Source organism: Microcebus murinus, chromosome 15 (assembly GCF_040939455.1).
Source record: "Microcebus murinus isolate Inina chromosome 15, M.murinus_Inina_mat1.0, whole genome shotgun sequence".
NCBI classification, from domain to species: Eukaryota; Metazoa; Chordata; class Mammalia; order Primates; family Cheirogaleidae; genus Microcebus; species Microcebus murinus.
The window spans coordinates 11,455,751-11,478,287 of NC_134118.1; the positions used below are offsets into that span (position 1 = coordinate 11,455,751).

Sequence of the window (22,537 nt, forward strand, 5' to 3'; positions counted from 1 at the left end):
TCCTAGCGTGCATGCTCGGACAGACGCGAGGGCCACCAGGCCGTGGCAAAAGCAGGGGACGGTGCCAGCAGCCTGCTCTCTTGGAAATGGGCCGTGGACAAGGACAGCGAAGGCTCCATGCGTCTGAGCGTGGGCTGCGGTCGCCTGGTTGTTTTTGTTGGTTGTTCCTTTGGACTGGGGTTGGAATATTCCAACAATCTGTTCCTGACAGCAGACCAAACAGCTTTTATTCCTTTCTTATGTTCCTCGTGGCTGGTCTTCTTGTTTACATGCTTGCCTGCGGAAAGCGCTGCCGCGATGTGGGGACGGCTCGCTGCAAGCTGCCAAGTGGGGCCGCTCCCTGTCCCCGCATTAGCAGAGAAGCCGGGCACTGGGCACGGGGGGGGGTTCCCTAGCCGCCCTTCCTAAGGCACACAAATAGCCCTCCTGCCCCCACCCTTCCCGCCCGGAAACTGCCTCCACCTTCCTCCTCCCTCCCCGCTCTCAAGGGCTCTAGTGCTGTTTCGTGCCAGCTCAGCCTCAAAATGAAGATCTTAGCCCAGTCCCCAGAAGGAACTTGGAAGTGTGGCTCCTGGGGAAGGTCCTACAGCGACAGCCTGGCCAGGCTCAGCTCCTGCAGACGCAGGTTACGCATCCTGGGCACTACTGGCACTCGGGCGGGATTGTTCTTTGTGGTGGGGGCCGTCCTGTGCATTATGGGATGTTTAGCAGCATCCCTGGTCTCTACCCAGGAGAAGCCAGTAGCACCCCTCCCCCCAGTGGTGACACTAAAAACTGTCTCCAGACATGGCCAGTTCTCCTGGGGGATAAAATTGTCTCTGGTAGAGAACCACCATGCTGAGGAGGTGACGTTGGAGATCTTAACCTTCAAATTCCATTGGACCCTGGAGTCAAGGGACTAGACTACCGTTTCAAGGATGTACCCCCCACTGCCCCTCGCACCTGGCTGTGGGAGGTGTGGGCTGTTTTCCTCTATCTGTAGCATTGTCCTGTGGGTGAGGAATCAGACCTGTTCTGCATGGGCCCTGGGTTGACTGGGAACTTTCCAGCAGTCAGAGCAGGGAATGAGTAGCCTGAGGAGTTGCTGGCCTTCCCCCATGGACAGGGCTGGGTCTCTTCTGCTTGCTGTTCCAGAGCCATCTCTACCGTCCTCTTCCCTGCTCTGCACCCCAGAGTCCGACCTGCAGGGGCTGCTCGCATAGGCTCCCTTGCTCTGGCTCCCAGTTGTGGGAGAAGAAGATGATGTCTGGACATTTATACCCCGGGTTCTCCCACCCCGTAAGGCTGCTGTGGCACGGCTGTGCCTCCCAACCAAAGGTCTCGGCTCCTGCTGGCTGGTCACCCTCGGAGCCCTCTGCCTCTTCCAGTCTCAGCGTGGTGAGCGAGGACCCCTGGCACCAGCCCTGGCCACTGCATTGCCCTGTGGTTTTGCTACGTGCTGGCCTCACCTGCAGCTACTCCTGCCATCAAATCCTGTGCGTTCCTGTTATTAATAAATCAGTATGATTTGAGAACATTCTATATTTCTTGCTGGGACCTTATCTAATACACAAAGTCCTAGGGATTTTACATTGAGGATACCTGGACCTTCAAGGTCTCTTCTGTTCAGATTCTGCGATACTATGGTAGGCACGGGTGAGTGTTTCAATAGTCGCTCAGACACTAGCCTGAGAAGAGAACACTTTTCATGTTGGCTGAGAGATAATGAATATTTATGCATAACTTCCTACATTTGTATCCTTGCTGTAGAGGAAAGGCAGGCATGTTTATAATGCCAAGTGCTTGTGTTGCAGATGGTATTGGCTGTTGAACCAATAACTACCCCTTTAGCCCCAGCCCCATTTTTTGTCTTATAAACCCTGACTTTGTTCCCACTCCTCAGAGTGGCCAGGTTCTTTGAGAGACTCGGGGCTGTTCTGCACCCCCAGCTGTGAATGTTCAGTTGTGTCATTCTTTCTCCCAGGGTTGTTTTAGGCGTGGGTATGTGGTACAACTCTGGCTTGGTCAGGAAGAGAATTATGTTGGTGAAGTTTCCTCTTCAAAAAGAGACACAACGAAAAGCTATTCCCTTTATTCCACCTCTGGACATTGGTGGGAGAAGATGTGACATCTGAAGCCACAGCAGCCCCTTTTTAAGCATGAAGATGCAGGGCCCAAAGAGGAAGGAATCTTGGTCCTTGTTGACATATTTGAGCCAACAAACTAACCAACCTCAGAATTACTCTTCTTCCAGAATTACACTGTGACTTCATAAATGTTTTTATTGTTTAAGCTACATTTAGTTGAGATTTCTTGTATTTGACCTGTAGCCCAAAGCATCCTGATACACAGCTCCAGGTGTTCACCTCATTTAATCCAGTAATAAATGGTAGAGATTTTAAACACCACCTTAACCCCCTGGCAGCTTTTGCTCCTTCCCGCCTTGGAACACTTTTTAAATTTGACTTCCAAGTTACCTGCTCTCCGGATACTGCCTCTACATCACTGGCCATTCCTTCCCACTCTCTTTTCTCAGATCTTCCTCCCCCCTTTTCTAGCGACAGTCGCCACACGGGAGAGCTCACCCAGTGCCGTGGCTGTAACGCCCGTGCAGACAGAGATGCCTGACGGCTCCTTCCCCTGCGCCTTGTGTACGCAGCTGCCTGCTGGAGCTGGGCCTCGCCTAGCTCACGGACGATCCCTCCCACTTGACATGTGCAAAACTGACTCTTGGCGCCCCTGCCCTGCCCAGATCTTCTTCTCCAAGGTTCTATGTATCAGCAAATGGCATCCTCCCTTTGGCTCAGGCCAAAATCAGAGTCTTTTTTAACTCCTTTCTTCCTCCATGGCAGGGAGCTTAAATCCTCCATCCAGTCCTTCGACATCTTTTCTAAACATCTATTTCTTGAGTTTTTCACCGCTGCCTTCCTGGTCTGAGCCACCAGTTGCTCTCTCCTGCACCAACACTAGTCTTCCTGCTTCCCCTCTGGCTACCCTACAGTCTGTTCCCAGCACATCAGCCCCAGTGATCTTTTTAAAATAAGTCAGATCTTGTCACTCCCTAGGGCTCAAAACCTCCAGTGGTTTCCCATCTTACTTAGAATATACTTAAAAGTCACTATGATCACCTGCAACGTGCTGTATGCTGTGGCCTCTGGACACCCCTCCAACTGTCTCTTTCCTGCAGCCATACAGGCCTTTTTTATTTTCCTCAAACACACTTCCTCAAGCCGTATGCCCTATGCCCTTGCCTGGAATGTTCCACCAGCTAGCCAGTGTCACCTTCCTCACTTCAGGTCTCCATTCGATTGTTGCAGCCTCGGAAAGAACATCTTTCAAACATCCCATCTAAGCTAGCATGCCCATTCTCCATCTCTTTACTCTGTTTTATTTTTATTCTAGAAATTTGCCACTCCTTGACAACCTAGTACGTTTGCATCACTTGTCTCTCTGACTTGGACATAAGCTCTATGGGTGCAAGTATTTTGTTTTATTCACAGCTGTGTCCTCCACACTTAAAACAAGTGGTCAGTTAGCATTTGCTGCATGAATGAATGGCGCCAGTGCTCCTTAGACCAAGGAGCTTAGGTGGACTCTTGGGTTACAGAAGAGGAAATCCAGGAATATCAGAACCCAAATCTTTCCTCTCCTGGTCCAGGGCTCTTTCTCTTACTTTATACTGTCACATGCATAAGTTAATGATTGCTTTTCTTTCAAAGGCAATTTGTGTTTTTTATGGGGAACAAAGTCATCAAGTGCAGAAATGGATCTCCAGTGAGGCATTGTGTCATCAAGCCTGGAGGGAGAGTTCATATGTGCATGGTCATGTGTGTGCGTGCGTGTGTGTATGTATGTGTGCAAGGATGGAGGGTAGTAGTGGGTGATGAGAGACACACAGAGCCTTTCTGGGTTTGAAAATCATATCACACCATAGCACTCTACGATGTATGGAAGGTGATCTGGTCACTTCTTTACTCTATAGCAAGAGCCAAGACTGGTGTAGATGCCTCCTCATGAAAGAGTCAGCTCTCCTAGCATTTCAGGAGCAATGAGGGAAGATGATTCATACAAACTCCTCCAGACTTCTGGACCCCAAGATGGGCCAGAGAGACATTAAGGAAGCCAATAGTAAAGTTAATTGTGGAGAGTTGCCTACCATCGTGAGATCCTGTGTAGACATATCTAATGTAGAGTCTTAAGTACAGCATCCAACAAATGGAGTGTTCGTATCAGGGTCAGCTCTTTTAAGAACAAACTTACTTCTGGTAAATTCAATTCAGCCTGGGATATTCAAAGCAGATGAGAAGCATTCCTGAAGGTGTTCACCAAGTGGCCCGGTTTGCTATATAAACTAATAATATCTCCCCGTTATTGGATACTTATTATGTTCCAGATGATCTATTAAGTGCCTGTAATAATAAAATCAACAACCATTGCTAATATTTATTAGTTGATTATTGTGTGACAAGAATAGTTCTAAGTGTTTAATAGACTTATTTTATCCTATGGAGACCCTTATGAGGAAGGTGTTAGTATTTTCTGCATTTTGCTAATCAGAAAACTGAGTTCTAGAGAGATTGTGAATTTCCCAAGGTCACTCAGCTCTAAGTGGTAGAGTTGGGATTTGAACCCAGGCAGCCTGACTCTACAGGCTGTAGTTATATTAAACTGCAACTTGAGCTCTCTCATTTAATGCTCATGACTCTAGGAAATAGTCCTATCATTCCCTCTTTATAGTCCTTGCATTGTGTTGCTGTAAGAAGCTTAAGCCTCTGGTGCCTTTAGCGTGTCAGTCTTGAAGGGGAAATTGATGATTCTCTGTTACTGTATGATACCGAGGAATGTTTACAGTTCTCTATACATGAAAAACTATAGAAAATTAAAGAAGACATAAATAAATGGATATATATAATGTGTTCATGGATCAGAAGACTTAATATTGGTAAAGATGTCAATTCTTACTAAATTGATTTATAGATTCAACATCATGCCAATCAAAATCCCAGTAGCCTTTTTTATAGAAATTGACAAACTGATTCTAACCTTCACATGGAACACAAAGGACCTAGAATAGTAAAACAAACAAACAACCCCCCCAAAACCTCCCAAAACAAAAATCTTTATAAAAGAACAACTTGGAGGGCTGATATTACCTAATTTTAAGACTTACAAAGCTATAGTAATAGAGAAAATGTGGCATCGCCTTAAAGATAGACAAATAGGTCAATGGAATAGAAATAGGCTTACAAATGTACATGAACAACTGATTTTTGACAACGGTGCAAAGGAAATTTAGTGGAGAAATATAATCCTTTCAACAAGTGATGCTGGTATAATTGGTTATCCATATATAAAATGATAAACTTAGATCTACATCTTTCATCATATAAATATTAACTCAAAATGGATCAGAAATAAATATAAAACTTAAAACTTATAAAAATGTAGGAGAATATATTTGTGACCTTGGGTAGGCAAAGATTTCTCAGATACCACATCATAAGTATGATCTATAAAAGAACATTTAATACATAGGACTTCATCAAAATTAAAATCATCTGCTCTTCTAAGGACACTGTTAATAGAATGAAAAGACAAGCAAGACAGTGGAAGAAGATGTTCATGATATACAAATCTGACAAAGTAATTGAATCCAGAATAGATATGAAACTCAAAACTCAATAATAAGAAAATAAACAACCCAATAAAAATGGGCAAAATATTTGACCAGATATTTTATTTAAAAGGACCACAGATGACAAATAAGCACACGAAAAGATGCTCAACATCATTAGTTATTAGGGAAGTGCAAGGTAAAACCAATGGAAGATACCACCACACACCTGTTAGAAGAGCAAGAATTAGAAGAAAAATCTGACCAGATCAAGTGTTGGCAAGGATGTGGAGGAACTGGGACTCTCACATACTGCTCATGGGAACACAGTTTGGCAGTTTCTTAGAAAGTTAGGTATACAGTGAACATATACTCTAATCAGCATATATCCATACAAACACTTTTACATAAATGTTCTTAGGGCTTTATTTTTAATTGCCCCAAACTGGGAATAATCCAAGTATCTACTAAAGGTGAATGGATAAACATGCTGTGGTCCATCCATATAAGGAACAAATCCATTACTACTCATCAATAATGAGAAGACATGAACATATATCGTTTCATCTATGCCACATAGATGAAAATCAAAATAATTATGCTGGGTAAAAGAAGGCAAAAAAAAGGGTATATGACATATGCATCATTTATATAATTTTCTAGAACATTCAAACGAATGTGTAGTAACAGAAAGCAGATCTGCCTGGGGATGGGAATCAGGGTAGGAGGGGCAGGAGGTGGGATTATGAAGGGGCAGGAGGAAACCTTTGGAGGTGATAGATATGTTCATTATTTTGATTGTGGTGATGGTTGCACCACTACACATACATGTCGTCATTATCAAAATTTACTTTAAGTGAAGGCCTCTCTACTTAGTACAATCACTGTTAGTATGTTCTTGTGATTTTTGTTTTTATTTTAAAAGGAACTGTTTCATGGTTACATGCTTGTGCTCACACAATTTTTTTTTAAATGAGGGCATCATTACAGATTAGAAAAAAATTTTACTTTAAACATGTGCAATTTATTGTATGTCAACTATGTCTCAATAAACTGTTTAAAGAAACCAAGTAGTTAGTGTCTTTGGACATAGGTTTGTACGAGTGTGACCAGCTGGCATGAGGGCACAAGAGTGTGTACATTCATAGACACACATATATGCTCACACACACACACACACACACACACACACAACACAAATAAAAACACTTTTAGAGGGAAGGGATAATACTTTTGAGTTTTAGGCCATGTTCTTCCTTCCCTTCCTCTGTTCCCCTTTATGTACTGTCTTACATAGCCCTAGCTGAAGTTCTGTAGTGGATCCTTCTGACTTGGTTCGTGTGACATCCACTGCCACTCGAGTGCAGAGATTCCAGACAGGACGGGGCTGAAGGTGGACAGTGGAGGAGGAGCAAGGGTAAGATGCTAACCCATCACCCAGCAGGTGAGAGGGGCCCCTTCACCTTTCAGCTTCTGGAAGCTGAGTTTTGTAATGAGCTGTCACTGTATTTATCACCTAACAATCACTGCAACTGGATAAGGTGTGAAAAAACCTGGAAAACATTACCCTGTCAACTGCATTGGTATCTTTGATGAAGCCGTCCATGGCACCATCCCAGATACAACTGAAAATCAGCACTCGGCCTTTTAAAATGGTTTAGGTTCTTTCCATCCCTTCCATCTGCAGACCGTTTCTGGCTTGCGACATGGCAATTGTTTTGTCAGCTCACTAAAAGCAGTCGTACTCCTAGAACATCCCGATCTAGTCTTTATGTATGGTTCAGGCAAAATTACCCGGGCTGGTTCAGCCTGGGCGAGGCCCGAGGTGCCTCCGGGCAACATCACTCCTGCCCAGGCGCGCCCCCGAGGTGCTGTTTACCGCGAAGGCTGTGCCACATCACAGGTAATTACGTCAGTTTAAAACACTGAACACAACCGACAGGTAGACCTGAATGCTTCAAGGCAGCTCTGCTGGCAGGCTCACCACAGGAGGAGCCAAAATATCGCCAGGTTGCTTGGTGTCCACAGAATCGGAACCAGGGCCCTTGATGGGTCTGAAAATGGCGCTGTCGATGGCTTTAGCGCTTTTGCCCACAACAGAAGGTCTCATCAAAGGGGCATGATACTTTGGTCCACCCCGTCTTCCCTAGACGCTTCCATGTCAGCGGGCTCTACCGTCCAGAGGGCCTCTGGGAGTCTCTGATCCTCCCTTTATTTCCGCCTCCCTGGCTAACCAACCCCTTCTGCTCATACAGCCGCCATCCCATCAGGCACAAAAAGCAGCCACTCAGCTTTCTGCTCACTGACTTGCAACCGCTCAGGCACCCTCCTCATCCTCATACCCCACATCAGCAGCACTGACGTCTGAGATCTCTTCTCACCTCTTCTATCTCACTTTGCAGATGGATGGCTGCTTCCTTGGCTTTCTTCCATAGCTGGCTACTTCAACTCATTTTGTTTTACTAGTATGTATATTCTTTAGGTATTTATTTCTCTAACTCTGAAAGCTACCTTATTTCCATATTCTTTGGAGATATCTAACCTGGTCTGCCTCCCCTGTCCTGCTCCGTACGCTGACTATTGAGTTAAGTCCAGCCTTTGCCATCAGCTAACCTGTGATTCAGCAAACTCATTCTTCTTATTGGCTCCAAAAAGGCTGTTAATAAAATGGGCACAGTATTTCCCCAACTCACAAGAATAAACATTTTTTAAAAGAGGGGGAACAGCATGGAAAGAAGAAAATGAGATGAAAAACTGAAAAACTAAGGCACATATCATCGAATTCTATAGTTTTATTCTTTTTTATATTTGATCTGTAAAAATCTAGGAAATGTAGTTATATTTGGGGAAAAGGCAGCTAAATGAAGTAATATAATTCTGGTTTTGCTAAAAATCTATTTTCTATTGCTATTTGATGTTATGTGATAAAGAAATATTTAGTGAAATCAGCACCATACTTTGCAGCCAAGTGGTAGATACTATTTTTATTTATTTTCTCTCCCTAGCTGTCACGGGGGAAGGAGGAAGGGGAGACCTCAGGATGTTAAATAATTGTTCAGGATCCTCAAAAATAAGAGAAACAACATGCAGCCTTTAACTAGTCAGTGCCAGATGTTCAGATGAAAATTAAAAAATCCAGGCAAAAAAATCCTATAGATACATAACCTATGTGATTGTAAAGGCAGAATTTTAAAAACTAGGTATGTAACTAACCACTGAGTTAGCACGGGTGTAGATAGTTACAGATGGGTGGAAGATTTCTGCAGATATTCACACAGGAGTTCTTCCCACTAGTGAAGGATTATTCTCCCCAGACAGCTTCCAGAATCCCCCAAGGAGACCACATTCGCCTGTGGCCGTTTCCTCATTCTTAGCAGGTATTTTTTGGAAGTCTCTGGTTTTTCTCACGTTTGATCCAAGCTGCGAGGAGGACAACCTTTCAAGATATATTTTCCACAAGCCAATGTGACGCATGCAAACCAGGCTGACACCGTCCAGACCTTCTCTCCCCTGAAACGCCGTCTCCACCCTTTAAGCTATCTTGACAGAATCAAGCACAAAACACAGGCCTTGGTAGGTGACTTTTGGCCTCCAAATAAAGCATTTCAGGGTATTCAGTTTCTATTTTCCTTGACTTTCCCCAAAGTAATTTTATATCCCTCAGGAGCCAAGAAACATTTCCCGTAATTAGGGTTTGCTACTGGCACTTGCTCCCTGAAACATTCGTCTGTCCAGCCCTCAGACCAAGGGACGCTGGCCTGGAACTGCGGGTTTCAGAGTGGGGTGGTCATAGTCCTTCTTAGCCTGGAGACCTGGATAGAAAGGCCTGGAAACAAGGCTCCAACTGTATCTGCAGACTTTATGAGCCTTTTCATGCATTAACTGGAATTATAGGAATGGGCACTGAGCCGCCTGGTAAACACCGCGCTGAGCTGTCCCTTTCTACCTGTGTGTGACTCATGTTTTCCGGCCCTCAGTTGCCTCAACTAAAAAAACCTTCAAGGGGTTGAAAGAAGGGGGCACCTAACGTCTCTCCAAGGCAGACACTATAGCATGTGTGTACTTCTCCACTCTTCTCAGCTGCCTTTGGATTGAGTTTGAGCACATAAGGCTGAGTTCTGGCCGATCAGATGCTGGAGGAAGTGAGGCACTCGCTTTCCGGCCTGCTCCCTACGTTGTCCCACACCCTCTGTCTTCTTCATCCGCACTGCTGGAGGTGAGAGAGTGAGATGGTGGAGCCATGTCATGGAGGAGCCTGGATCCCTAGGATAGATTCCCAGGAGGGTCACTGAGCCACTGAGGTGGTAGGGTAACTTGTCACTGTGGTCCACTGCAGCGCTGCCCTCACTAATGCACTCCGCCAGCCCCCACATCCTGTGTATGTAGGGAACGGCAGAGCACAGGGCAGAGGTAGACAGAGAGTTGAACGTGGGCCCTTGATGAAAACCTAGCATTTAATTGAGTCTTGTACTCAAAGGTGCTTCTCTAAAGGGGCCGGTGAAAACCCAGTGGGCTCTGGTAATACTTAAAGGACAGGGACGTGTAGTTCTCTCTAGTATTACGGTGCCTCTGTGGGTTACAACACCCTCGTCAAACCTGGAGAAATAGTTTTTAAAAGAGAATAAAGGCAAACTGTGGGAAAACGGTGACAGAAACCTCTCATTAATAATAAGAGAACTATCCTGTCTTGTTATTAGCAACGCAGATCTAAGGACAGAAGGGCTCGCCATTGCTGCACCTGTGATGTTTGCTTGGAGATGGTGGCTACAGAGTCACCTTAGTGCTCAGCCATTGAAATATCTTTGCTGTGCTGCTTCCAGCATCTTTTTCTATCATATGGGAAGCAATTAGGTCTGGGTGGCTACCCAGCACTTGGGGAGAATAGACAGTTCCTGGCATGTTCTTACGTGTATCCTTTTTCAGAATGGATTCCCACAGAAAGGCTTTTCATCTTGACTTATTTTTACTGAGTGAAATTACCATTTTCAAGAAACCCCTGAAGCTTCATATTTTAGAATAAGTGAGGCCTGCCTGTGGGAAAAGAAAGCCACAGAAGACACTGGAAAACCTCATGACCCGGTGTTAAATCAAGAAAAGCATCTGGTAGGCATGGGAAAGCCCGTGTAAGCTTCAAGGTCATTTCTGCATCCCAGCTCCTGTTTACTTTCCGGACCTCGGTCGGTGTCTGTTTGACAGTGTAGTTTCTGCATGCAGCTCGGGATCAAACACGGACAGCCTTCAGCAGGCCCGTCGGGCAGCTCCACTGGACGTGGTCTAAATGAGAAAGTTAAATCTCCGTCCAGACCTGAGGGCCCAGCGACTCCCACACGTGTGGGGTACTTCGCCTTTGAATGTGCTGCTCATTTTCCAGACAAGCTCAGGGGATCTGCATCCCCCAGTAAAATTCCTGTCTGCACCAAATTGCCTTTTAGTGGTGATTTATACCTCAATAAAATCACATCTCAAAAAGGAGAATTTGTTTGATTCTACAACTGACATGATTTAGGCATGTTTTTGTTCCGGAATACACAGTATTTATGCTTTGCAATGTGATGTGTATATCCACAGCCACAGAATGCATGACAAGGAGGGCAGTGAGAAATGTCCTCTGGCACCTTCTAAGCACAGAACTGCCTGGGCTCTACTATAAAGTGTACGAACTTACTGAGATCAGCATCCACAACCTCTTGATTTCCTGGGTATCAGAAACATTCTAGCTTGCTCCACCCTAGAATCTCTGAATTAGATTCACTGAGAATGGAGTGGGTGGGGTCCAGGGAATCTGTATTTTAATAATCTTTATAGGTGACTCTGGTCACACAGCTGAGAAACACTCCTTCACATTGGGAGATGAAATCTCTATTTATGATCTGTAACCTGTCACCACCAATGAACTATTTGCTGCAAAAAGAGGAAGGGTGCTGACGCTTTTTGGAGGTCTTGTTTGTGTCAAGCATTGTGCTAGATGCTCTAAGCACATATTTTTTGTTTAACTCTTGCAACAGTCCTACAAAGTTGGTATTATTATCTGCATTGTGCATGGGAAAAATTGGAGGTTAAGAGAGGGTAAAAACTATTGATAACTAGCAGGGCATGGATTTGAACCCAGACCTTTTTGGCTCCATAGTGTGCATTTTTCCCACTAAGCCACACTAGCTGCCCAATATTGGGTCAAAATTTTTAGGGTTATAATAGGTTACCCTTTGATAGACTAAGAGATGGTATAAGAAATTTCTTTGTTTCCTTTTTTTTACCCTAGCTACATTGACATATATTTGACAAATAAAAATTCTGTATATTTAAAGTATACATGATGTTTTGATATACGTATACATTGCAAAATGATGACCACAACCAAGCGAATTCACATATCTATCATCTCACATAGTGACCATTTCGTGTGTGTGTGTGTGTGTGAGTGTGTGTGTGTGGTGAGAACATTCAGGATCTACTGTCTTAGCAAATTGCAAATACCCAATGCAGCATTGCTATGTCCTTATGTTGTACACTCGATTCCCAGAACTTGTTCATCCTTTTACTGAAAGTATCTAGTCTTTGACCAACATCTTCTCAGTCCCTTAGCCCTCCAGCCCCTAGTAACCACCACTGTACTCTCTGCTTTTATAAATTGGACTTTTTAAGGTTCTGCATATAAAGTGAGATTATGCAGTATTTGTCTTTCTGTGTCTACTTTTTTCACTTAACATAATAACCTCCAGTTCTGGCCATGTTGCTGCGAATGACAGGATTTCATTCTTTATTTATGGCTGAATAATATTCCATCGTGTATATATTCCACATCATCTTTATCCATTCATCTATCCATGGACATTTTGGTTGATTTCATATCTTGGCTATTGTGAATAATGCTGCAATGAACACAGAAGTGCACAGAACTCTTCGACACACTGATTTCATGTCCTTTGGATAAATAAACAGAAGTAGGATTGCTGGGTCATATGATAATTCTATTTTTAAGTTTCGAGGAACCTTCATGCCATTTTCCATAATGACTATACCAGCTTACTATCCCACTAACAATGTAAAAGTGTTCCCTTCTCTCCACATCCTCACCAACACTTGTTATCTTTTGTTTTTTTGAGAACAGCCCTTCTAACTGGAGTAAGATGATACTTCACTGTTGGCTTTGATTGGCCTTTCCCTGATAATTAGTGATGTTGAGCACATTTTTATGTGCCTGATGGCTGTTTGTACGTCTTCTTTTAAGAAATGTCTATTCAGGTTCTTTGCCCATTTTTCAGCCAGATCATTTGTTTTCTTGCTATTGAGTTGTATGAGTCCTGTAGTATTTGGGACATTCATCCATTATCAGATGTATGGTTTGTGAATATTTTCTTCCCTTCTGTAGGTTGTGAGAAATTTCTTAAGAAGATAATGGGCAGTCCTTCCTCTTACTTGAGGAAAGTCAACTTCATATCTGTAGTGGACACTGGGGTACACTGGGCAGAGACCCCACTTCCAACTGAGTGGTCCTTCATTCTGTCAGTAATGGAAGGGTTGTCACCTAGTAGCTCAAAGACAAGTCCCCTCTTGAGATTGTCCTCAGCTGAGGAGAGCCTCCTCACACACATCATCTCTCCTCGCGGTGGCAGCCTGCAGCCAGCGCCTGGTCCAGGTGGGTGTGAGGTCCCAGCCACCTGGCTTTGGTTCTGGAGAGCTATGAAGGGCCATCCCACCTCCAGAGCACCCCTGCGATTAGCAGGGGCTTTTACTATGACTGGGACACTCCCTCTGTCTAATCCTGCTTCCTGTGCCGCCTTGGCAGCACGCCAGTGTTTCCAAAGCACTCCCCATAATCCGCCTGCCCGCCCGTCTCCATCTCAGAATTTGCTTCTCTGGGAATGTGACCTGTGGATGTCCTTCAATCAGACATCCTTGTGGATACGTAGTGCTCATGGTGGGGCAGTGTGATGGGATGATTCGTGTCCCCACGCCCCAAATTCCTAAGTTTAAGTCCGCGCCCTCAGTATCTCAGAATGTGACCGTATTTGGCGAAGGGTCTTTATAGAGGTAATTAAGCTAAAATGAGGTCATGAGGATGGGCCTTGATCCCCTATGACTGGTGCCCTTCTAAGAAGAGACGATGAGGACACAGACACACACAGAGGGAAGACCACATGAAGACACAGGGAGACGACGGCCACCCGCTAGCAAAAGAGACAGCCCTGAGAAGGACCCAACCCTGCCAGCACCTTGATCTTGGACTTCCAGCCCCCAGAACTGTGAGGAAATACATTTCTGTCGCTTAAGCCTCCGCATCTGTGGTACTTGGCCATGGCAGCCCAAGCACGAATACAGGCAGCTTTAGAGCTATTTCTTCATTCTGATCCATATTCTTTCATCCTTAGCCCTTAAGGAACAACTTAGATATCTGAACAGGCTAAATAGTCTTTTAGGTACAACCAAGTAGGGTGAAAATTCTCACTGCATAGCATTTTCATATTCCCCCAAATATATCAGAATAACCATATGTGTAAAGGGGCGATAAGAGAGTATGTGAATTACCCACCTTCTTTGCATCTCCCTTTATAGGACATTTGCCACACACTTGGCAGATGTAAATACATGGTGTGGGTCACTCTTCGGACCTGCAGCAACCTCAGATTTAGAGGGGAAAAAAAATGGCAGCATTTTCCAGTCCTGCCCATCAACATTTTTTGGCCCTCTGTGAATCAAGAATTTGGTTTGGCTTTTTTTCTTTAGATAAACCATAACACACCATACCCAACTCCCAGCCTCATGCCCTGCTATACAAGAGAGGAGTGAGCACACTACAGAAAAAGGGTTGCAATTTAAAAGATTTTTTTTTTTTTTTGGTTAGTTTTTCAGTTTTTCTGAGCCAGCCATTTCTCATCTCTGGTGGAGCTTTGGTAAATGTTTAACTCCCAGCTCCCTGAAATTGAGACACAAAACAACCCCAGCCAAAGAATACAGTGGGTGCCCGGCCTCCCTGCGGTGCCCGGATGGCTCTACAGGTGTGGGTGAGACCTCTCCTTCTTCTCACGTTGGTGTCTGTGCAGGTACCTCAGGGCTTGCTTTTAAGAGTATTTATGAATTTAGCACAGGCTTTCCCAAAGGATTTTTCTGACCACGCCCTCACACATGGTATCTGCACTGTGGCTGCTGGAACCAGAAAGTAGCAGCTGGAGGAAGCTCAGGAGAGCAGCCCAGCCCAGCCTGACCCAGATTCTCAAGGCCCATTTTTCTCACCAGCCCCTTCCTCACACGCACTTCTCCCGCCTGTCTGCTCCCTGTAGTGATTTCTCTCAGCTGCGCTGACTTTCCTTCCCATGAGCTGTGGAACTCCAGGCGTCTTGCAAGCAGCTCTTGAGGGCTTAATATGTGCCAAACATGATTCTAAGCATTTCACTTGTTTAATCATTGCACTAACGCCTCCAGGTGCGTGCTAGTCTCATCCTTATTTTATAGATGAAGAAATTGAGGCACAGAGAGGCTAACTAACCCGTTCAAGGTTCTACTACTTGTGAATGGCAGGGCTGGGGTTCAAATCCGGGAGCATGGCTTCATGTCCTATCTTTTACACAGCATGCTGCCCGAAAAGAAGCACTAGGAATATATCCTAAGGAAGCATTGAAAACAAGGAATAACACCCCTTTTTATTAGGTGATGATGATCATTTCTAAATCTTTATATTCTACTGGATGTAGTGTGGTGTCTGTGTATGTATATGTATGAAATATTAAAATAAATTTCAAATGGGGAAAATATCATCTAGAAGTCAGGCAATTAAATTTCTCAAAGGACCTTTCAGCTCTGAATGTAGATAATTCTAAAGCGATCTGAAGATTTGGGGTGGTGGAATTGTTTGGTTTTTAGGTCTAGAATACCAAAAGCTGAGACTCAACATGTGTTGGCAATACCGGTGCTAATGTTCATTGCAGGGACTCAAATGGACTGAAATACTGGCTTGCTCTAGAGAATGCTTTTTTTCTCTCTCTGTGTTTTTGTCTAAGGTTAGTTACACTGGCTGAGCAGGTAAGGAAAAATGAGAAGAGACAATTTTGTTTCACTATTTTTGAAGAAATTAGTATTCACAACGAATGGTGTGGGGAGAAAAGGGAATCACAAAACGAACGCTTTTTCTGTCACTACTCACCCTTGACCACATTTTCGCCCAAGGAACGTTGAAGCTCTGGATCTTGAAAAGGACAATTCCAGTGTTTTAGTCTGCTGACCACTTTCTTCCTTTTCATAACTCTATCTAAAAGATGCGCGATGTCCTCTTGCCCGTGTCTGTCATTAGGGAACTCAGAGCTTACTGAACCTGAAAACAGAAGTTAGAGATGGACAAGTTGGCAAACTCTGGAAGGGGTGGAAACGCTTTTCATCATTTCATGATTACATCATAGCAATTGGAAAAGCTAAATCCATAGCTCATGAATGGAATCCATCATTCATTCATTCACTCATTCATGTCATCGAAGAAGGCATTGATGGAGTTCTTACTGTGCATGGGCTGGAACGTCAAACACGCATAAAATAGAGTCCTGTCCTCAAGGAGCCCGCAGTTTAGTTGGACAAACTACAAAATGCAGTGCCATAAAATGTTCCACAGAATCTGGTCAAACATGCAGTGGGTCCTGGGAGGGCACAGGGGAAAAGGCCAACCTTGGGCGGAGTGTTGAGCCATGGCAGATGTCTGATGGGCGTTTCTGATCAATGATGGAGGTGGGAGTGATCCCTTCTGTCTATAACCTGCAGCTTTAGTGCTATCACTGATTCAACTTGTCTTTTTACTCTCCTGTCCCCACTGCCCCACTATCCCCCTTGAAACCGACTTTTAATATGTCACTGTTTTTAACAGCATGAAGTCGCCAAACATGCCTGACTCCACCTCTCGCCAGCAGCTTGTGGAGGTCACTGGAGCCACGTGTTTTTCTGATTTCCCGAAAAGGAGAAAAACTGGTGTTTTGGAAATGTGGCTTTTAAACAGCTTAGATGCAAAGCCCAGAATTTGATTTTCTGGGAAAAAAAAATAGACTGGACTTTTGGTGGGTTAGTACTGGCCAATTTTTCACTTCTCTTTCATCATCTTGCAGCTGTTAGGTTCAGTTTTGAGATGGCATGTGTGCGTGTGTGTGTGTGTGTATATATATATTTATAGACTATATTTAAAATACTTATTCTTAGAAAATCCTTGATATTTAAACCACAAGGGCACATGAATATCTTTTGGAGAATTGCTAATTTTAATCTTTGTAAAAGAAAAGTGTTTTTCCTATCAAGAATGAAAAATCAAAACTAGGTGGATGCTTTAAAAAGTAGAATAGAAAAATGAGAATTGTGTCTGGCACATAGTAGCAGCTCAGCAAACTAGTTAATGAACCCACCCAGCTGCCCTTAAGGGGAAGAGAAGCCTTCCTAGAACTGCTTTCCAAACAGGATAAATGGGAGTTGGTCTCCTTTCACTTCTACCAGGATGGGAACAGCCTCCTGTAATTTGGGTTTGATAAACACAGTATTTATAGTCTTGGCTAAGAGGGGGGGGGGGAGAAGGAATTTTCCTCTGAGGCACTTGCAGTGGCTAGGCAAGAGGACATGAGCCCATGACTCATTTGCTCTGCCTGAACCCATGCGTGGTTACCCAAATATCTTGGCCCCAGACTGAATGGGCAGAGAACCAGGAGTGAGATTACTGTGTTTCCCCCACTCTGTCCATTTATTCTTTAGGTACTCACACCTTGAGGCATTTTAACTGCCCAAGGTGTTTGAGCTTATAAGGCAACCACTCAGAGCCGACTCGTCTATGGGGATCCCATAAACTATAGCACCAAGAATAATATATTTTTATATATATATCTACATACCCATTGTATTAATTCTTTACAGGGAAATATAACACACATAGAGAAAACTGTATTAAACAAATGTATAGCTTAATAAATTGTTATAAATGTAACTGCCACCCAGGTCCAGACAGAGAATATCGCCGGGACTCCGGAAGCTTTCCAAGTGCCCTTCCCAAGACAGCCCTTTCTTCCCCTTAAAGGCAAAACTGCCCTTAGCCCCATACGAGGGGCCCCTGCGTTGGGCCTTGTGCTTTGGGGCTTCCGGCTCACCCCTAGCCATGCACCCTCTCATGGGGACAGAGGTCTGCAGGGCCAAGAGGCCATGGCCACCTGGGACCGGCTCCCTTTCTAGATCATTCTCCACGTACTGAGACACTGGGACTTCCTGTCCTAGTGGTTCTAAACCCACTTCCAGGTCTTCATGGACCTCTTGCTCAGGTCGACCTTCCTGGTGGGTGCCTAGAAGCAGATATTTGTAGAAAGCCATGGGTGAAGGTTGGACTGAGGGTTGGGGAGTGCTCGCACATAGCACCAAGACCCTCGGGTGCGGGATGGAGCAGGGGCGGGAGTGAAGGTGGGTGCCTGGGAATGGGGGCTGCCTTTTTTGTGTGTCACAGGTTCCAGCAAGAAGATCCAAGCTGTCCAAAAATTCTAAGGTCTAGCATGGCCTTCTAGGTTGCCAAGAAGAGATATTTGACCAGGTAGGAGGATAGGACATCTTTTATTTAAAAGTCTGTTAGTTTGATTTACAAACTCTAAACATTTAGGCCCATCATATGCAGTTCTTCATTGGTACTTCTACCTTAAGTCCCACGAATTTTTGTAATGCTATAATGAATCCTAAAAATTTATTATTTAAGAGATTATCAGATATCAATCCTTTGTTTTACAGCTAATGATAATAATCGGATGCTATATATTTTGAAATGAAAGCCAAAAGAAAAGAATAATTACATATGCTACATATTATAGAATTTTTAATTTGTACATAAGCAAAGTAATACCTAAAGCATATTTTTTGTGTCCACAGTTAGTGAATGTGGCAATTTTCTGTTTCAATTTTCTGTTAGGGTTGGGCCTGCCTAGAGATAATTATCCTGACTGTTTATGGTCAGTCTCTCCTTGGTTTTCTTTATGTTACACTTTACTCATGTGAGTCTGCATTCCTATACAACATAGTCACTTTCCCTTGTTGTAACATGGTCACTTCCCTGTTTTTCAACTTGGTATAAACAGACCACAGAATGTGTTCTTTTGTGCCATTTTCTTCCACTCAGCATTTTGTTTGTGAAATGCATCCATGTTCTTGACTATAGCTATAGTTTATAATTTTCACTACTATATGGTGTCCCTTTGTATGGATATACCAGAATTTACCCATCATATCCATGTTCATGGACAATTGAATCCTTTTCAGTATTAGGCCACTGTGAATAATGCTACTATGTAGATCTTTTTCTGTTGTGCATATACCTAGGGATGGAATTGCTGGATGAAAGATATGCATATCTTCAATATTATTTATTTGAGACAGGGTCTAGCTATGTTGTCCAGGCTGGTCTCCAACTGCTGGCCTCAAGCAATTCTCCTACCTCAGCCTTCTGAGTAGCTGAGAGTGTGTGCTACTGTGTATGCTACTGTGCTTGGCTTTATCTTCAACTTTAAGGAAAAATACCAAACTGTTTTTCAAAGTGATTGTACCAATTTATATTCTCGCCTGCAATGTATGAGAGTTCTCATTGCTTCTGACAAGGTTTGGTGTTTCTTTTTAATTTTAACCATTCTGTTCAGAATAATTTTAGTATTCTGCCACTCCTCCCTCTCGTCTAATAAGTTTCTGGGTTCTTTTTCCCTGTTGTTTGTATACGAAGATACTGAAGTGATTATAGTAGCTTGGAGTTCCAAGTTGATTACTAATAATATCAGTAGCAGTATAAAATAATATATTAATGTAATAATATACAATCATAGTTTTTATTTGAAATATGACAGCTCAGGGGAGACTGGTAGCCTTGGAAGACTACAGTAATAAAACACAAGATCTACATAGGGTCGTCCCATACAGCATTTTAAAGTAGCACAGAGGTTACTAGTCTGACCTGGGGGTACACCGACATGCCACTACCAGTGCAGCTGGTAGTGACCTCATCCTCTCTGAGGGATGTGTGTGTCCCCAGAGCATGCTGTGGAAGTTGTGGCAGTGCTGGACACAAATTCCTGGGTCACCCATCTGGGGCCAGGCAAGACCACTGCAGAGGAGGAAGGGTAGCTTGCAGCTCATTCGCATGCTGCATCTGGCCGCATCTGTTCTCCCAGGAGGCAGCGATAGCCATGTGCTCTGACCGTCAGAAAGCAAGGGACGTGAGCAAGCCACCTCAGCAGAAATAGGCGCAGCCTCCTCACGTGCCCGCTTCCTTCTCCACCTACTTCAGCCCCTGAAGGTCCTTACTTCACCTTCCCCTTGCCAACGCACTCAACCTCCTTGCCCCTTTGTCCTTATAATAAATACATTCTCCTGGCCAAAGCCCAGCCTTGGATGGAACTCAACTGTTTACTCTCCGCATCAATCAGCCAGCTGCTGAGCTTTGCTGGGAAAACCACACACCCTGCAGATGGTGCCACTGTAAACTCACGGCCACCAGCATCATCTGGACCCTTGTTACTGTCAGGCAGCCTTCGCTATCTCCCTGGCAACCCCACCCTCCCATTCTCTTATTTTCCTATTAAAGTGATAGCAGGACCTCTTCTGTAATGATAATAGAATGGTGCCTGTTCTAGAAACAGTGGCTGTTTCAGACTTTCCCCACTCTTTTTCGAAGTCTCTGGTTTTATTGCGTCTCCCTCTCCTGAGCCCTGGTCCCAAACCCTGCTGTCAGCCTCAGTGGGTGATCTCCCACCTGCTTCATGAATTAAACAGGAGCCGTAAGAAGGGAACTCCCTCGACTTCCTGCAAATTCACTTTGTATCTAAGGGAATCCCTTTCCACCCCCCTCCTCTTTGTGACAATAAAGGAAGTGTCTCTTCTTGTGCCCAAGCTAATCCCTCCACCTGTCACTCAATGCCACCCCGCCTCACCTTCTCAAGGATATCTCTCTATAAATGACCTTCTCTCTCTCCCTCACTCATTCGCTCTCCCAGCTGTGGTTGAATAGGCTCAGGTCTTTCAAGAACCCGGAGTCAAGTGTCTCCTTGGCTGGCCAAGTCCTTCTGGTCACATGGCCTTCATCCAGACAGGGCAGGAGGCGGTGCTATGGGCTGAACTGTGTCTCCCCAAATTTACATGTTGAAGTTCTAACCCTCAGTATCTCACAATGAGGTCCCGTTTGGAAATAGGGCCATTGTGGATGTAATTAGTTAAGAAAAGGTCATACCAGAGTAGGGTGGGCCCCTCATCCAGCTGGACTGATGTCCTTATAAAAAGGAAAAATTTGACACAGGCACACAGAAGGGGCACTGATACAAAGAGATGCAGGGAGAAGACAGCCATCTATAAGCCAAGGAGGGAAGCCTGGAACAGATTCTTCCATCATGGACCTCAAAATGACCCAACCCTACTGACTCCCTGGTCTTAGACTCCCAGCCTCCAGAATTGCAAGAGAGTAAATTTCGGTTGTTTAAGCCTGTCCGTGGCACTTGTTACGGCAGCCCTAGGAAACAGTATTAGTGCTCTGCCTGCTGACTTCCGCCACTTGCTAGCTGTGCCACCTTACGTGAGGGAGTTTGTTTACCTCCCCAAGCTACAATCTCTTCATCTACACAGGGAAATACAGGACTTTTGTTGTATTAAATAAACAGAAGCAGGTAACACGCTGATCACAGTGCCTGGGCTGTATGAGTTCGCTAAGGCTGCCACGACACAATCCCACAGGCTGAGGAGCTTAAACAACAGGAATTTATTTCTCACAGTTCTGGAGCCTGGAAACCCAAGATCAAGGGCCAGCAAGGAGGTTTTCACTCTGAGGCCGCCATCATTCCGTGTGCTCAAGTGGCTTCTCCTCTGGGCACACTCTTGGCCGGTGGCTGCGGGGAGGGAGGAAGAGATCTCTGGTGTCCCTTCTCATGGGGACAGTGATCCTGTTGGACCAGGCCCTGACAGTCATGACCTCGTTTGGCCATAATTATTTCTTTAGAGGTTCGCATATCCAAGTATAGCTATACTAGGCGTTATGGCATCAACGTAAGAATTTTAGGGCGGCCCAAACACGCAGCCCATGACACTGGCATGTGGTATACGACGTGTCCGGTATTACTAGTTTGTGAAGTCCTTCCTGAGCTCTGCTTTCCCTTTAGCTGTTGCCGTAGCTCTCTCCTCCCCTTCGCAGCCACATCATCCTTGCCCGTCTTGCCCATGACAGTCTGCTGTTTGCCCTCTTTCCCTCATAGAAGTGGCTCTTCCTGCATCCCCTTGTTCTATATCCTTTTTTCTAAACCCAGTGGACACTTCCAAGTCTTACTTGACATCTTGGCCACATGGACATTGTTGAAAACTTTCCCCCTTTCCAAATGTGCTTTTTCTCAGTACTCGTCTGCAGGGTGTCTCTCCTCCTATCCCTCTGCTACCCTCCTGGCACCTCCAGGGTCCTGTCCTCAGCCTGTTCTGCTCTCACCATGCACGGGCTCCCTGGCAAAGCTCAGCTGCAGCCACGACTTCCAGTTCCACCTGTGGTCTCGTGACTCCCACACTTGTGCCTCCAGCCCGGGCCTGGACGGTTTCCCCTGGATGCTCCTCTCCTCCCTTCACTCCACCCGTCCAAAGACACATCTCACCCGCTAGGCCACACGGACGTTTCGGGTTTTGTCTCCCTTCTCAGTGAGTGGCACCGCCACCAGCACCAGATGCTGGCATCGTCCCAGTGCCTTCCTGCTGCTCAGCGTCCTCTCTCATCTCTCACCCAGCCCTCCTGCAAACGATGCTCTTGTGCCTCTCAGTGCCTCTCTATCCCTATTGCTGTACATTGTCCAGGCCACGTCCATGCCCACCTGGACTGTCACATGGGCTCCTGCCGCCTCTCTCTGTCATCCCTCCTTCATGCTGCAGCTAGAGCTCACGCCTCTAAAGTGTAAACTTGGTCACTTGAGTTTCCTCCCTCAAGTTCTTTAGTCGACTGACAAT

At 44.9% G+C, this 22,537-nt stretch overlaps 1 protein-coding gene across 1 annotated transcript in view; it reads right to left on the reverse strand.

Moving 5' to 3' along the window:
- NEDD9 (neural precursor cell expressed, developmentally down-regulated 9) overlaps positions 1 to 22,537 on the reverse strand; it is a 174,615-nt gene that overhangs the window by 89,730 nt on the left and 62,348 nt on the right. Inside the window, exon 2 of the mRNA XM_012753563.3 lies at positions 15,732 to 15,899. Coding sequence (XP_012609017.2) covers positions 15,732 to 15,743 — 12 coding nt within the window. The 5' untranslated portion in view covers positions 15,744 to 15,899. The remainder of the gene's footprint in view (positions 1 to 15,731; positions 15,900 to 22,537) is intronic.